The sequence below is a fragment of the Cricetulus griseus genome, chromosome 2 (assembly GCF_003668045.3).
Source record: "Cricetulus griseus strain 17A/GY chromosome 2, alternate assembly CriGri-PICRH-1.0, whole genome shotgun sequence".
Classification (NCBI taxonomy): domain Eukaryota; kingdom Metazoa; phylum Chordata; class Mammalia; order Rodentia; family Cricetidae; genus Cricetulus; species Cricetulus griseus.
Window position 1 is genome coordinate 342,053,827 of NC_048595.1, and position 16,956 is coordinate 342,070,782.

A 16,956-nucleotide genomic window follows, 5' to 3' on the forward strand; every position below is an offset into this window, starting at 1 on the left:
CTAGTAATTAATAATCTTTAAATGCTATGCTCTTACCAACAGTCTCCCTAACAAACTAAGGAGTAGTTCAGCAGCTGGCCACTCAGGCTTATTGACTGTTGAAAGAAGGTCTTGAACAAAATTTTCAAAAAGGGGTCTGTAATCTTCTTCACCTTGTTTACTACCACATCTAGTCAAAAAACAAAACAAAGAACCAAAAAAAACCACAAAGATGTTAATTTACATAATGTTTGCAATTTTGTTAAGTACAGATTCCTCCACCCCTGTATTTAGTAACAAGGTGTATGAGATTAAATGAGGTCTAAAAATATATTTCTTAAATTGTATATCCATCAATTATAAAGTATATTAACCACACAGTTGATCTTACTCACTTTTTAAGGAAGATGGAAAGAAAGTTTTGAGCTGTTCTCATAGCTGTTTCATAAGAGTTAGTAATGAGAACATCCTGGTCAACCTAGAGTAAGAAAAACAACTTTATAAGATAGAAAAACAATGAATAAGTGAGGCCAGCTGCTAGTGACATGCTAATATTGAAGAGAGATGACAAATTTAGTTTTTAGGCTATTCTTTTTATAAAATGGGATAGGCCAGCTGGCATACTAAACACATTTTAAAACATTATAAAGACTTAGAAACAATGGTAGAGTTCATTTAAGCTTATTAAAGTAGTCAGAAATATAATTAAGAAGTAATCAGTAACTGTTTATCATGATCCATATCAGAACAAGAAGAAATACAGTCAAAGTGCAAAAACTATTTTTCAGAATTGGAGATATATAGATCAGTGTTAGAATATTTGCCACTACCCCCAGATAACAGATAACTAATTCAACCAACCAAAGAATATTCTAACTTCAAAATTTATGAAACCACTATAATATAAAAAAATTTGAAAGTTTCAGTAGAAATTAAAAGATTAAAACAAAAAAAGGATATCAAAAAGTCAGTCCATAACTGAACGAACTCAGTGATAAATATAGAAGGAGTTAAGTCAGTAATATTAACCAGAAAAATACAAAATGAACATGGCAGTATTTTACAGTAACTAGAATCAGTAAAATCAGAATGCAGGAATTCAAATGGAACTATCACTTAAGTGAACATATGGAGAGCCTCCAGTAAAGTAAAAGCATGTATCCTGTAACAAGTTTGCTTCTAAGTATCTCATAAAGAGACTCTTAATTTAAGATGGAATTGTTGTGTGCCAATTGTTTGTCTCAAGGCAAAAAGAAACTGACAAAAAATGTTGAGTAAAAAAATTAGCCATAAATATCACTATAATTTATGTGTAAATCAAAAAGACAAACAATATGTGGATTTTAGACAGAGTAAAGGATTACCAGCCTACAATCCACACTGCCAGAGGAGCTAGTAAACAAGGAGGACCCTAAGAGAGACATACATGGTCCCCTGGAGAAGGGGAAAGGGTCAAGATTCCCTGAGCAAATTGGGAGCATGGGGGGAGGGAGGAGGGAGCTAGGAGAATGAGAAGCGAAGAAGAGGAGGGATGCAGAGGACATCAGGGAGCAGAAAGGTTGAGTCAGGGGAAGAATAGAAGATAACAAGAATGGAGATACCATAATAGAGGGAGACATTTTAGGTTTACAGAGAAATCAGGTACTAGGGAAATGTCTGGAGATCTACAAAGATGACACCAGCTAACATTCTAAGCAACAGAGGAGAGGCTGCCTTAATGCCCTCCCCTGATAATGAGCTTGATGACTGACTTATATGTCACCTGACAGCCCTCATCCAGCAGCTGGAGGAAGTAGAAGCAGACACTCAAAACAAATCACTGAACTGAACTGGAATCCAGATGCAGAGAAGAACAAGTGAAGAGCAAAGAGGTCCAGACCAGGCTGGTGAAACTCACAGAAACAGCTGACCTGAACATCAGGGAACTCTTGCGCCCCAGACTGATAGCTGGGTTACCAGCATAGGACTGATCCAGACCCCAGGAACATGGATTTCATTGAGGAAACCTCAGAAATCTACAGGACCTCCTGTAGTAGTTCAGTACTTATCCCTAGCATAGGTGTGGACTTTGGGAGCCCATTCCACATAGAGGAATACTCCCTGAGCCAAGACACATGGGGGTGGGCCTAGGCCCTATCCCAAATGATATGATACTCTGATGACACCCTATGGAAGGCCTCACCATCCAGGGGGAGCAGAAAGGATATATGATAGGTGGGGTTTTAGTTGGGGGTGGAGTGGTAGTGGAGGACAGGAGAGAGAAGGGAACTGGGATTGTCATGTGAAACAATCTTGTTTCTAATTCAAATAAAAACAATCTGAAAGGAAAAAAAGTTTATGTGTAAATTATAAAACAAAATGACCATATTCAAATCTATATATAAAATAGAAAGAAATAAACATACTTTAATGTTTAATCATCAGAAAAGGAAGCTAGACTAACCTAACCTAGAGAGAAGGAAACAGAGGACCTCATTATTTTGGACTACATTTACTTTTTTAATTTTGTATGGAAAACACACAAACACACACGCACGCACGCACGCACGCACGCACGCACGCTCTCTCTCTCTCTCTCTCTCTCTCTCTCTCTAACATAGATAAACTATTCTTGTTTCTTTGGAATTTTATTTGAAGTGGGCATTGTGATGCACAGCTTTAATCTTAGCATGTGGAAGGAAGATCTCCATGTGTTTGAGGTCAGCCTGGTCTATGGAGTGAGTTCCAGGACAGCCAAGCTGCACTGTGAAACTTATCTCAAAAACAAAACAAAACAAGACAAACAAACGCTCCAGTAAAATCTAAGTAGCAACAGACTGTATAAAACCAAGCAAACCTTGCTACTCATCAGAGAACATGAAGTCATTTCCATGTCAATTCCATACTAATTACATGTATGAATAATATGCATCTATTCTAATACTTCCCCTGACACTCTTTTTTTTCTGACACTCATTTCTTGATTGAGTTTTACAAGCTGGTATAACAAGCCTGTTGGGTGTTGCTGATTTATGTGCTTCATGATGCTCAGATAAGAGTTGGAACCAGAACTCATTACCGGAGTTCTGTGTAATGCTCTACAAGAAACTCAAAACCCAGTCATGAACCCCTAGATAAGAATTTCCATTTTAGAAGGATTACAGAAAATATAGGTGTTTCCAATAATTAAAGTATATTAATACTTTAATAAAAACCTTTAAGTATTTCCTTACCTTTTTGTTTGAGTCTTCTTCTGAATTAGGGTCCTTCTCTGATGAGGGTAAGTGAACCACACACTGAATAAGTTGTAAAACTAGTGCTGTAACCATCTGTATATACATTGGCTCTCCATCCACATCACTACTATTTAACCTGTAATGAAGAAGAAACAATTTAAATCACAGAGATGAAAATAGTCAAGTTATGTTTCATTACCACGTAAGAGATTAAATATGCTTTCTTTCTTTTTTTTTCTTTTGGTTTTTCGAGACAGGGTTTCTCTGTGTAGTTTTGGAGCCTATTCTGGCACTTGCTCTGGAGACCAGGCTGGCCTTGAACTCACAGAGATCTGCCTGCTTCTGCCTCCCGAGTGCTGGGATTAAAGGAGTGCGCCACCAACGCCCGGCTCAATATGCTTTCTTTACCTCCCGTTAGTGCTCTATGATGGGTCTAAGTATACTTTTAAAATCAGTTAAAAAAAAAAAAACAACAAAACCACCAAATGCCTACTTAAGAGAGGAAAAACAGTATTTAATATGAAATTTAATATTTTATGCACTGCAGATAAAAAATTAAAATGAGGAATTATTGAATAAATTAGAATAATAAAAGTGTGAAGTTTTCCAAATGCCCATATATTCTGGTCCACACTTGCTAAGCAGGGTAGTTGATTGGAATTAAAATCACCTACATACATGTGTGTGTGTGTGTGTGTCTGTGTGTGACATAAGTGTTTATTGTACAAGCTGATCTAGAACTTGCTAGCCTTCTACTTGCTGTGATCCTTCTAGCTTTGCCTCCCAGGTGCCTGCAGAGGTCAGATCAGAGTGTTGGATTACCTGGGGCCCTAGTTACAGGTGGTTGTGTCCTGCCATGTGGGTGCTGGGAATCAAATGTGGAATTCTTCTCTGGAAGAATAGCCAATCCTATTAACTGCTAAGCCATCACTCCAGCCCTTCTATATTGTTCTTAAAGCCACGTGTCACCTTTCTAAAATATTGTCGAATAGTTTAACATAGTCTAAAAGATTGTCTAACTTTGTTATTATAGTTCATAAAAACCGTTTTAAAACTGTCTCAAGCCTTTTGAACCACATTCCTTATGCTTTTCATGTAACCCATTTTGACCTCTAGTACTTAGAAATAGTTTAAGTTGTTGCAAATGAAAATAGAGATTTCTATTGGATTAGAAATGCTCCTCAGCATTATATAAAGCACAGGACAGCCCTGGACATGAAGCATTAACTGGTCCAAATGTTAATAGTCTCAAACTGCCACAGATCTTTGTACTTCAGGACCGATAAATTTCTTTAAGTCCCCCAAAACATGTCATATTGTTTCACTTATCTAAGCTATCTATGTAATTCTGGTGGAAGTACTTCTTTCATGTGACCATTAAAAAATAAACCAGACAGAAGTGGTAGTAAGAATTAATATATGACAGTTACAACATAATAAGGTTCTCCATTGTAGTTAAATTCTACTATAGTTACCTGAAATTCCTTAAACTTCTTTTGCTAGTTGGTAATCTTGCAAGTGAAGTAAAAATTTCTTCCAATATTAATTGCCTATGCTTTTCATATCTTGAGAACACCTGTTTAATAATTATAAAATTACAAATTAAACTCATTATATGGCAGAAAACAAAATAGAAATATTATCATGAAAAAAGGACAATATATTATCTGGAGATTGGAGTATACATGCTATTCAGAATGAAACGTTTTCAACACATTAGATAGTTATGATCTAAAGAAATGTATTCCAATTTTGTAATTAATTATCAACGTGAGGCAGTATAATGTTTTATTAGAGGGATATATTACTTTGGGTAGAGAAGTTAGGACAAGAGTTAAGATTTTAAATCATTCTAGTTTTTACCATAATATTAAAAAGTAAGATTTTTACATTCAAGGAAAACATAATCAATGCAATTAAATTCTCAGTTAATGAACTCTAACAGCACTAAAATAATCCTTATTGTAAAACAAATCTAATGGAAAACAGAGAAAAAAAGGTCATCTGGACCAAGTGATGAAAATCTTATTTCATTTGTGGGTAACTGAAATTACAAATTGATTATACTTACTGCAGTGACTAACTTGATGGCACACAATTGTAGTTCACTGACATTTTCCACAAAAAATGGTGTTATTCCCATTGATGAAACCTGAAAATTCAAGATTAACTGTTTAGTATGTCTTTGGCTGACTTTAAGTAACATTGTACCTTACTATATTCTAACAGTCATACTTCGAAACACCCAGAGAGCACATTCCTTTCTGTGACCTAGCATGCATTTCCTCCTATGGTCTCCTCGGTCTCTCCTATCAAATAATTTGCTTCACAGCTGCCATTTCTCTAGTCTCTACATTTTAGATTGAACACCAATGGAATTAAAGGAACAAAAGCCATTTTGTTTTCATGAATGAAAATATCTCAACTTCTTAAGAATTAACTTATTTTTCACAGAAATTAGAGTTTGGAATTTATACAGCATTCTTCCCTCTTTAGCTCAGGTACTTCCTTTAAAATGATGCTAAATCTCTATTTCTTCAGTTTACACATAAAATACTCATAGTGGGTAAGTTAACACTGTGTAGGTATTACTACCAAGTGAAGATTATACTAGATTGAGTAAGATTTTTGTCGTGCCTAGAAATGCATAAAATGCTTCAAAAAACACTTACCTGAAGGATCGTTGTGTCTGTAAGTAGCTGTATTTCTAGCAATTCTGATAAGCTGCTGACAATGTCACATACTTTGTTATAAAGCATCACTATCACTCTCTGCTTATGAGTAGAACACTTAGCCCGCTTGGCCTTTGAACTCAATAACCCTCCTAAAATACAAGAGATTCAAGATAAGAAGAATATTAACTTTAACATTCTTCCATGGAGGTAACTACACTATCTTCTAAATTAAGAGAACACAAACATTTCAGGGTGCTACATAAAAATACAGTGCAGCAACTAAAAATGACTGTTAATTAACAGAGGAAATTATTCCTAAGTGGTACTGTACTGGAAGATTCTTGTAACAAATAATGTATGGTACACTACAGTGGCTACTATATTGATAATATTTCTCATTCAAATTACTTGGGATTAGTACACAATAAGTAATTAAATGAACTGTATGCACATTTAATTACTGATCACATAATGCAGGTTATGGAGCTAAGAGAATATATATCTTAAATCAACTCATTTTTCAGGTAAGTATTATTTTGAGCTAAATTAAAAGGAACCCAAAACTATTATTATCTGGGATTTTCTCTAAAATAAAAAAATTACTTCAATTATAAATAAATACTGATTGAATATCACTTATTAAAAGTATTTCAGATTTTGGGATACTTGCATAGATTTTACCACTTGAATGTCCCTAATCTAAAAATCATGTATACCCCAAATATAAAGCTTTTTCTGTTCCATGCTAGTCCTTAAAAAGGTTTTAAAGGTTTACATTTAATTTATGTACATATATGTATATGTTTTGTGTGTGGGAATCCAAGGAGGTCAGAAGACGGTGTTGGATCTTACGGAGCTGGAATTATAGGTGGTTATGAGTTGCCAAGTATGGGTCCTGGGAACCAAATTTAGGTTCTTTAGAATAGAAAGCACTCTTAACTGCTGAGACATTTCTCAAGCCCCTCAAAGAGTTTTTATGTTCCAAAGCATTTTGGATTTTCAGAATAATGGGTGTTCAACCTATAGATGCTAAAGTAATGTATCAGTTATTAATGGTTTTATATTCTAGTCAAATAAAAAAATCAAAGTCAATATTTATTATAAATGTACATAATCTATTGATTTGGGGGACAAGTAAAATCATTGTATTCTGATTCACCTAGCACTGACAATGGACAGTTTGGTAATGTGTAAAAAAATGAAACAAAATAAAACAACCCCCGCCCGACCAAAATCCAATCTATCAGTATAAAAGGGCAAACTGACCTCCATGTGGATCTAATCTGTAAACAGGGTCATACTGGGGATAGAGTGTATTCTGTAAGTGAAATTTAGTGTACTGTATAACTCTTTCAATTACATCTTCAATGTATACAGCTTTTGGCATGTTAGGAGATGTCATAATGTTGATAGTTGTAAGACAGGCATCTGCTGATTTTGTAACTCTCTCCATAATAAGATCTCTCCACAATCTTTCTTCTTCTTCAGTATCATTATTCTATAAAACAGATCATTGTTAATAAAGTAGGAATAAAATACCTATGGTTCACAATATTAAAAAACAAAGATATATGATTTTCAATGGTGGGAGGAACAATCTTAAAAAGTATCTAGAACTTTTAAAGACTATTTTAAAGGAATATCTGGAATAAAGTACAAATAATGATATCACTTTAGCCAAGATTAAAACATTTTCGAGGTAAGATCTCACTCGGTAGCCCAGGCTGGCCCTGAACTTGCAGCAGTCCATCTGCCTCTGTCTCCTGAGGGCTGGGATTACATGCATGCATCACCATGCCCAATTTAGGAAAGATATTTTTTATTCTGTTTTTGCTGTTGTTTCGGCATTTTCAAATACAATCTACCTTTCTTCCTATCTCACTACTAGATGATACTCCAATGACAAAGTTATTGTCACCTTACCTTTTGTGTGTTGCATCCAGATCTAAGATTTAAACTTAAACTATACTGAATATAAATTAATTTTGTGACGGGTATAAATGCAATAGTCAAACTTTACTCATGAACAAAGGAAGAATTAACAAGTGAAAAGCTTTTATTAAAAAGTAGTAAATTATTTGGGTGTTGGTGGCACACACTTTTAATCCCAGCACTTGGGAGGCAGAGGCAGGTGGATCTCTGAGTTCAGGGCCAGTCTGATCTACAGAGTGAGTGCCAGGTAAGGCTCCAAAGCAATAATACAGAGAAACCCTGTCTCAAAAAACAAAACAAAACAAACAAACAAACAAAAAACCAAAAAAACAAAAAGAAAGTAGTAAATTGCTACTGACATAATTATTCCTAATATCTGTTTTTGTTTGTTTGTATCTTGTTTGGAGACAAGGGTTCAACTGTTGCCCATGAGTGCTAGGATTACAGGTATGAGCCATTATTCCTAGATCAATATTTGTTTTTTAAGCACTATTTTGAAACATTGAAAAATAAATATACACAGAGGTCTAACTCTATGGTAGTACTGTGTACTTGGTTCAATCTCCAATACTTCCCTCTGCCATCTGCTAATTAAAAAGTAAAAGCTGGGGATGGCAATGCTTGCTTGCAATTCTATTCCTCGGTAAGTTAAAACAGGAGGATGGTGTATTTAAGGCAAGTCTGGGCTATATGGCAAGTTCTAGCCCTGTCTGGGTTATATATCAAGATTTAAAATTGATGTCTTAAAAACATCACAGTAGAGACATGCAGAGTACTTATGACCTAACATTTTCTAAAATGGATAATTTAACAATTAACATCAGTCTTTCTTTTACTTTAGACATTTAAACTAGGATGGAGTGCTTTAGGCTTATTGCTAGAGTATAAATCTTTCTATCACATTCTTCTTTTAAATGAAATACAAACTTTAGATTATAGGATCACTTCTGAGCTGTATGTATGACACTTATACTCTCTGCCACCGAGATACACTGTAATCCTAGAATTTATCCTCCATGGCAGACATTAAAATTTCTTGGTGAAATGCCTAAGGAACTTGTAAACTTCACCATAGAATGGCACCTAAGTTTTTCTCTAAGCCTGTGTTCTTGTTTATCTATTATACACAGGTACTAGTTCAATACCCAATACTAATCACACATACTCTCTCTTACTCTCTGTCAAACAAAAACTCAAACTAAAGTCCCGCCCCCCCCTTTAACTAGTTAAAAAAGAGGGCACTAAATATACATGGTAGCACGTGCTTGGAATCCCATCACTCAGAAGGGGCAAACCAGGGGAATGGAAAATTGAAGGCCAACCTGAAGTCTACCAGTTGTTTTAAAAATCATCATCATCATCATCATCATCAACAAATCAGTCTGCATACACATACTTAATATTCCAGAGAATACCACATTATTTTTCTATGTATTTTTATTTCATGTTGATCACTTAGAAATTCTGTAAATTCTGTAACCATTTTCTCATGAAATAAAATTCAGTGCATGTATTAAAAACAGACATATATGTATATAATACATGTTTACACAAATGAGAGATAATGTAAATAAGTGGTTATGGCTAGATGAGGATTTGTTTTTTAGTGTTTCAGAAATTTTCAACAATAAATACACTACTTTTTAAATCAGGTCTGTTTTAAAGGCAGAATGTCCTTACACAGCCAACACCAGCCTGGACCTTGTAATTCTCTTGCTTCTGACTCCTAACTGATGATCCAGTGCTTTAGCTACAGAAGCTTACATTTGTTTTTATTGTTCTCCTTTTATGAGAAGTCTTTTTTTTTTTTACCTTCCAAGTCAGAGTTTCTCCACGTAAAAGCCCTGGCTGTTCTGGAACTCACAGAGATCCGCCTGCCTCTGACTCCCGAGTGCCGGGATTAAAGGCACATGACACCACTGCTGGCATGGCAAGTCTTTTTTGCATGTATGTATACATGTTGGGGTATGTGTGTGCATGTTTTTGTAGAGGCTGCGAGTTGATGCCTCCCTTGATCATTTTCCATTTTACTTATATGAAGTAAACCCAAATCTTGATAGTTTCATTTACTAGCTTACTACAAATGCCACTCTCCTCTCCCAAGAGGGGAAATTACAGGTAGCCAGCATGCTTGCCTGGCTTTTATGTTGATTCTGGGGTCAGCACTCTGGTTCTCAAGCTTGTGGGGCAGGTACTTTATCTACTGAGCCATCTTCCCAGCCCTATGGCAACACTTATTGGACTATTCATGTTAATATCACTAAAAGTGAAGTTTTATTAGAAATGTCAATAAATATAACTAGTAATATGTGGTAACAAACTCCAATGAAATCTAGAATCTGCTTAGTAAGTGCAAGTTGTTTATAAAAAAAATTCATCTTAGTGTGCTATAGTTAGCTTTAACTGCCAACTTCAAACAGTCTAGAAACACCTGAGAAAGAAGTCCCAAAGAGTAATTGTCTTTATCACATTGGTTAATAGACATGCCAGTGAAGGATGGTCTTGATTATTAATTGATGGAGGAGGTCCCACCCACTGTGAGTGGACCATTTCTAGGCAGGTAGTCCTTGGCTGTATATGAAAACTAGCTAAACATGAGCCTGTGAGCAAGCAGTAAGCAGTACTCCTCCATGGTTCCTGCTATGACTTTGCTCACGATGATGGACTGTGAACTCAGGTATAAGAGGAAGTATTCCCTTCCTCCCCTAAGGTGCTTTTGCTCAGAGTATTTTTATCAAACCAACATAATGAAAACCAGGACATTTAACAATAACAGGGGTAAAATTAGTAACACAGGTCTTAAACTTACATGATTTAACAAAGTGGAAAGCTTTGATCCATCCTGAATATTCTTCTCCAATATATTTAGGACTTTCACAGTTTTGTCAGTTGAAAGCTAAAAGGAAATATAAATTGTTTTAATATTACTCAAGAAACAATCTAAGTATTATTTCTTTAGGCTATGGAAGAGCTAACATTATCAGTCCTTTAAGTAATAGTAGAAAACAAACTTTCCTCTTTAGACCGTCTACTCAACTCTGACTTGAAAGAGCTGATTCCCTCTTTTAAAGACAGAGAACTGAACCCAGTGTGTGCACACACGCATGCACATAGCCCATAGCAACTCATACCATTTATCCATCAAGACTCTGATGCTTTGCCCTCTAGCATTTTACAGTGACATCCAACATGCACATGGAAACACACAAGAAGTAAAGATTTCATCCATGCTTGTTACCCAGCAGGCTTTAAAAATTCAACACAAGAAAACAAAACAAAAAAACACAAACAGAAAAACCTCAAAGTACTTTGAATACCAAGCATGAAATTGTGAGTGAAAAAGTCACATGTGAAGTAAAGTTGTTTTACTTAAGAGTTTCTTGTTACTTAGGTTTTATTCACCGCACAATATTTCTTTACAATTTCTAGCATGCTGATAGGACATGCACACAAACTAGCTAAAAAACCCAAGTGGATCAAGCAAGTAGTTAGAGCTAGGTCTAGTGTGATTACTGATGCTGGATTACAGAAGATTGTTCCCTGGTATATTACTTCAGATTATCTTGGGACATTAAAGCTGAATCTTTTTGACAAAATGTCTACATTTAGCCAACAGTTAGTGAATTTGCCTTCTGAAAGAGAAATATCATCTGCATGTACTTACTGAACTTATAAATGACTAAGATTAGTACTGATATCTCAAAAAATGCTGAAATGGTTTTACATACAAAATGAATCAATCTCTTTAACTATATATGGTATTATCAATAGAAACTAGAAGTTCAACAATTCTTTCCTTTCAGATTCATTTATTTTACGTGTACCAGTGTTTAGCTTGTAAAGGGGGCACTGATCCCCTGAAACTGGAATAACAAGACGGCCACCTGTCATTTAGGTGCTGGGAACTGAGCACACGGGTCCTCTGCAGGAGCAGTAAGTGCTCTTAACCACTGGGCCATCTCTCCAGCCCCTACCCCTTATTTTAAATTATTTATTTATTTATTTATAAGCAGACAAATTCCTGGTTCATGATTTGGTATTTCTAGCTTTAAGAGTCAATTTCATGGCACATTGATTACTTAGATTGTAGACAATAACTGAAGAGCAAAACAATTTAATTGACTTTGAGTTCAATTCCAGGCCCCACATGCAGAAGGAAACTCCTGCAAGCTGCTCTCTGCCCTCAACATTCATGCCACAGAGTACAAGGACTTCCCCCGACCACACTTAAAATAACCAAATACATAAATGTAACTTAAAATTTAAAAACAAAATAAAACAACCCCCCAAATATTTTCCAGGCCATCATAAAATTATGAAATGGGAAAACTAAGTAAAGAGGCTTAAGGTGTTAAGCCTCAATTTCAAAGTGAAGTTAATCTTTTATTTTTATTAGAGTAAAGGATAAAACATGAAGACCAGGAAACCTAAGTCTCAGAGTAACAACTGTACTAGAGACTGGTTAGAGGAAGAGGGAACTCTAGCTACACACTAGTTAGGCAGCAGAGGGTCAGTGGCAGATGACAAATGCAATGGCAGGCCACCTCTTGATGCCGCTGTTCCTGTTTGAAGTAAGTATCACACTAGAAATAACCTGCTATCCATAAATAGAAAGAGACACCTTACTAACATGGACTCCTGGAGAAGAGGACTGACCAAAGACTATGGCAATGAGGCTATAAATTAACAGTAGTTAATCAAACACTGCCACACTTTATTAGCACCAGAAGTGACGCTACTCTTTTACAACCCCAGAGGACTAAAGCAATGCCAGAGAAAAGTTTAGTATATTTCTATACTGAACAATGTAAATATATGAAAAAGTGAAGTCAGAGCCCATGCTCTGTCAATGAATACATAATTTTGTTTAGAACAATCTGTACACCTCTTTCACCAAGAGCTTTTCCTAAGATATAATTCAATATACTGTTAGGTGACAGTCATGAGTTTTCTTTTTAATATGTACTAACTTTGCAATCTGCCTGAAAACTTTAAAATAACTGCACATGTCGTGTATTAGGAAAATCTGAATGTTTTTGCTGAGATACCTTGTCCATGATACCCATGGCTTTAATTTTAGCAGATTCACTCCCAAGTTCATTAAGCTGATGTTTTCCTAACAGCAGTTCCTGAGGAATTTCATCGTCATCACCTGAAAAATCAAACCAACCAAAAATCAGTTATGCAAAAGAAATAACTAAGAATAATAAGTTAATAAGCTTTCAAAAATAAAATTTTGATCACACATATAAAATGCCTGAGTAGTTTAAGAGAGCTCTGTAAACCCCATGTAAGCCATAACCAAAGAGAGCAAGGGTGACATCAGAGTTCTTCTGATCTTGTCTTTACTACTACAGATACAGTGTTGACACTTGTCAATCATGTTCTCTGCCCAGGGAGCTGACCTGGATGAACTAACTCAACAAGGTCCAATGCCCTCTGGCTTCTGTGTGGGTTCAGCCAGTAGGGGGCCCTGTTAGAGGGTCAGAGAGGAGAGTGAGATCAGGCTATTTATACCCTCATTCTTTTCTTCAAGGTTTCCTCCAATCCTCATCCAAAAAGTACTGCTTTTTCAAGGTAGCATATAATTTTTTCCTATTGAGTACATTTTGGAGAGTTATCTTTATTTAATTCTTTTGGGTAAAGGGGCAATAAACAGCTCCACAGTTGTTAACCTTGGGTTCTGGCACTATCTTGTTCAATATTTATAATTACTCTTTTTATAAATTATAATGTCTTTGGTAAATATTTCTTCCCCACAATATCTTAATTTGAAAATTCTTGTTTTTATATTCTAAATTATGTAGATAATTTCTTAGCATAGAATTAAAAAGTTTTTGAAAAGATGAAACACTCTAATCAGAATGATTTCTTTCCTTTCCCTTTCTCTCTCTCTTTCTCTATTTCTTTTTTGGTTTTTCGAGACAAGGTTTCTCTATGTAGCTTTGGTGCCTGTCTTGGAACTTACTCTGTAGACCAGGCTAGCCTCTGCCTCCCGAAGTCTGGGATTAAAAGTATATGCCACCACACCCACCTCAATAAAATATTCTAATCAGTGTTCTTAATCTTATCTTCATTTACAGATATAATTTTTATATCTTATCAAACTATCTAATATTGGCTATACCATTATTTTAGCTGATGGTTTATTTTATATATTGGATTCTTTGTTAAGTTATTATATATTTTAGCATCTCATATCCTTACATAGTTGACCACTGTAATAAATGAACTGATTCCTATTTCTGCATGTTCTCATTATCTAGGGAATATTCAACAAGAATTACTTGCAGAAATATTTTCTTACTCTACCCTGCTGTGATAGCTATATTCTCAGGACTTAAGATAATTTGGAGCCTAGGTTTTGCAATAGTTTTAGTTTGAGAACATGAACTCATAATCGATTTCAAGTTTCTTGACAGTACAGATAGATCATCACTATTTTCTAGTGTATCTTGCAAAAAACTAGACACAGACAAAGGGATAAACAAACAAAAAACCCTGTAAACTAATTTTACCAAATGCAGTAAAATCCATATCTTCTAAATTATCCAAAATATTCTCTATTGAGGCTGTAAATCTCTTAAAAGTTGAAGAATCCATCATTTCTACAAGAAAGAAGAAAAAATCATGTTTACATTCCAAGTAGGTAAATAAAAGCTGAAGATCATAAAACCAAGCAAAAATGTTACCTTCAGGTGTTAGTTTTGGCTCATAAGCTTTCCTTTTCTTTTGTTTTTCTTTTTTCTTCATTTTTCTAGCAACTAAAATAAACAAAAAGAAACACTGAAACTCAAGAGTGACAAAATATTTTCCACTTGTATTTCTAGTTTCTGAACATTAATTAAATGCTTAGACAACAATTACTATAAATATAAACATCTACATCTAATTTATAATTAAATTAGAGGTTGTTAATTGGCTTAGGACATGATAAAAATGTTCTTTAAAGTTAGAGCCCAACACTGCAATCAGTTTTAGAAATCCACTGGAACTGATGAATTACCCTCACTAAGGCTGGGAGGAGGAGAGTAATCTTCCATATCAGAATCTGATGGACTTCGGTTTCGGTAGCGACCGCCACCAGAGCTCCTTCTTCCTTCATGTGAGTGGCCACTTCTCCTATGATCCCCAGAGCTTCTCCTGTCACGCTCTTCGTATTCCCAAGCTTTATCGTCATCTTTTTTATGCCGTTTCCTAGAGGCTAGAAGCAGATCCCCATGACAAATAATTTACCTCACTTTAAAAGACTGTCAAAACTTGTACTTTACAATGAACTACATTTTCATTCTGTTGGTCTATAAAATTCTGAGCCATTCATCTATCCAGAAGATTAAATTAGGGTATAGAGAGGATATCATGACTTTTAGCAATATTTAATCTAAAACTAGAGATTTTTACATGAAGTCAGCTTGCTAATAAATCAACAGGAAGGTTCTGAGAATTAAAACACAGTGTACAGTTCAGTAAAAGGTTTCAGCACATCAGCAAGAATTATATATAAAACTCAAGATTAATTAAGACTTATAAAACAACCTTTATTTAGAATTTGGTTTAAAAAACAACCACCATTTATATTTTTTTATGGGGAGAAGGGTTTGGGGAGAAAATAGTCAACTTTTGAGAAACTGTTACAGAATATTCGTAACCAAGTATTCCACCAATGAACGGCTAAGTTATACTTACAACTTAGCAATAAATTCCAGAGACTGATGACCTAACATCACAAACCTACAGAGAGTATATATCAGAACTGCAAACACTAATACACTGAAACAGTTCTCTGACAAGTTTCTAAGCTTACGCATGCTACATAAGCATGTTTATATGTTACCTTCAAACTCCCGCCCCCCCCCCCCATCTTCCCAATGCTTGTATGCATTCTGCTAAAATCACCAATACTGATAGGAGACTCTGGCAAACAATTTCATCTGACATAGCAACTGATGTAGTGAGTTGAAAATGATTCTGAGTGCTAAGAAAGGATTACATTTCAATATGAAAAAAATGACAGTTTTGCAGTGAAAGCTAGAGGGCAGTGCAAGCAAAAAATACACACTACACTTGGTCTTCAGTGCAGGCACCACCAGGTAAAAACAGGTAGGACTGATGTGTCCTACCTTGAGATTATGACAATGGTATTTAAAGATACTTATTGTTACTTTGCACATGTATGTTTATGTGCATGTGTAGCTCAGAGGCAGCTCTGGAGTCGGTTCTCCCTTCCCACCTTTAAGTGGGTTCTGGGGTTGCCAGCTTGTGTGACAAGTGCCTTTTCACGGATGAACTATCTCAGTGGTCCCTACACCAGTTACTATAGTGACAAATTGCTGGTGACAAAGATAAACTGTCTAGTCTATTAGATTTTTTTAAAGAGCCTTTTCTTCCTCTGACTGGTTTCTTTCCTGAATTCCTAACTATGATCAATATACAAATAATCAGACAAATCTCTTGAACCCTCTATGCAGCTTAGATTTAAGTTTGTCAATCTGACTTATACACACTATTATATTTGTGTTAGTACCACTATGTGTACACAATAAATGTTTAAATCTTGGTAACTTTAACCTATTTGCAGCCATCATTATTCCTACTTATGGTATGGTTTCCTTCCTGGTACTGAACTGCAGTATGGACAGAAAAAGGTTTTTTGGTCTTGACTTCTTTGGGGACAGTTTTGTCACAGAAGAGTTGTTATTGAGAACAACTGTATGTGAATGAGTAAATTCAAATCTTCAATATTGTACTTCCTAATTAGATGTGAATTTTGTTTGGCTATAATGAATATAAGGAGAGACAGGACCTCCTTCTCATGGTTATGATTAGGGTATGCTCTAGAACACTGTTTACACAAGTTGTCTCATTTATGAGACAGAAAGTGGGATTCACTGAGATGGGTAATGTGTTTATATAATACTCACTAAATGTTCTGCAACAATTGAACAGTTACTGAACTATCTACTAAATAATGATTTGGCAACTAACAAACTTGCTCAGAAAGAAGCATGCTATAATGTTAAGTATAAGACCTTATACTTATAAACCGAAACTACAATCTACTTTACTTTTTCTATATTTTAATTAATTTCAAAGAAATCTATATTTGCCCTCAATTCTATCACTAGAAAATGCTTGATAAGTCTTGTGGTTATTAG

The 16,956-nt window shown here is 35.2% G+C and overlaps 1 protein-coding gene across 3 annotated transcripts in view; it reads right to left on the reverse strand.

Annotated features, from left to right (window-relative positions):
• The window catches only part of Nipbl (NIPBL cohesin loading factor), a 162,544-nt gene that overhangs the window by 40,358 nt on the left and 105,230 nt on the right, over nucleotides 1-16,956 (reverse strand). For all 3 annotated transcript variants that reach the window (XM_027401313.2, XM_027401314.2, XM_027401315.2), the window contains 12 exons: nucleotides 14,808-15,005; nucleotides 14,494-14,565; nucleotides 14,320-14,409; nucleotides 12,850-12,953; nucleotides 10,611-10,697; nucleotides 7,136-7,367; nucleotides 5,867-6,018; nucleotides 5,266-5,346; nucleotides 4,670-4,770; nucleotides 3,192-3,330; nucleotides 375-457; nucleotides 37-169 (listed from right to left, as the gene is read on the reverse strand). In XM_027401313.2, the coding sequence (XP_027257114.1) occupies nucleotides 37-169; nucleotides 375-457; nucleotides 3,192-3,330; nucleotides 4,670-4,770; nucleotides 5,266-5,346; nucleotides 5,867-6,018; nucleotides 7,136-7,367; nucleotides 10,611-10,697; nucleotides 12,850-12,953; nucleotides 14,320-14,409; nucleotides 14,494-14,565; nucleotides 14,808-15,005 (1,472 nt within the window). The remainder of the gene's footprint in view (nucleotides 1-36; nucleotides 170-374; nucleotides 458-3,191; nucleotides 3,331-4,669; nucleotides 4,771-5,265; nucleotides 5,347-5,866; nucleotides 6,019-7,135; nucleotides 7,368-10,610; nucleotides 10,698-12,849; nucleotides 12,954-14,319; nucleotides 14,410-14,493; nucleotides 14,566-14,807; nucleotides 15,006-16,956) is intronic.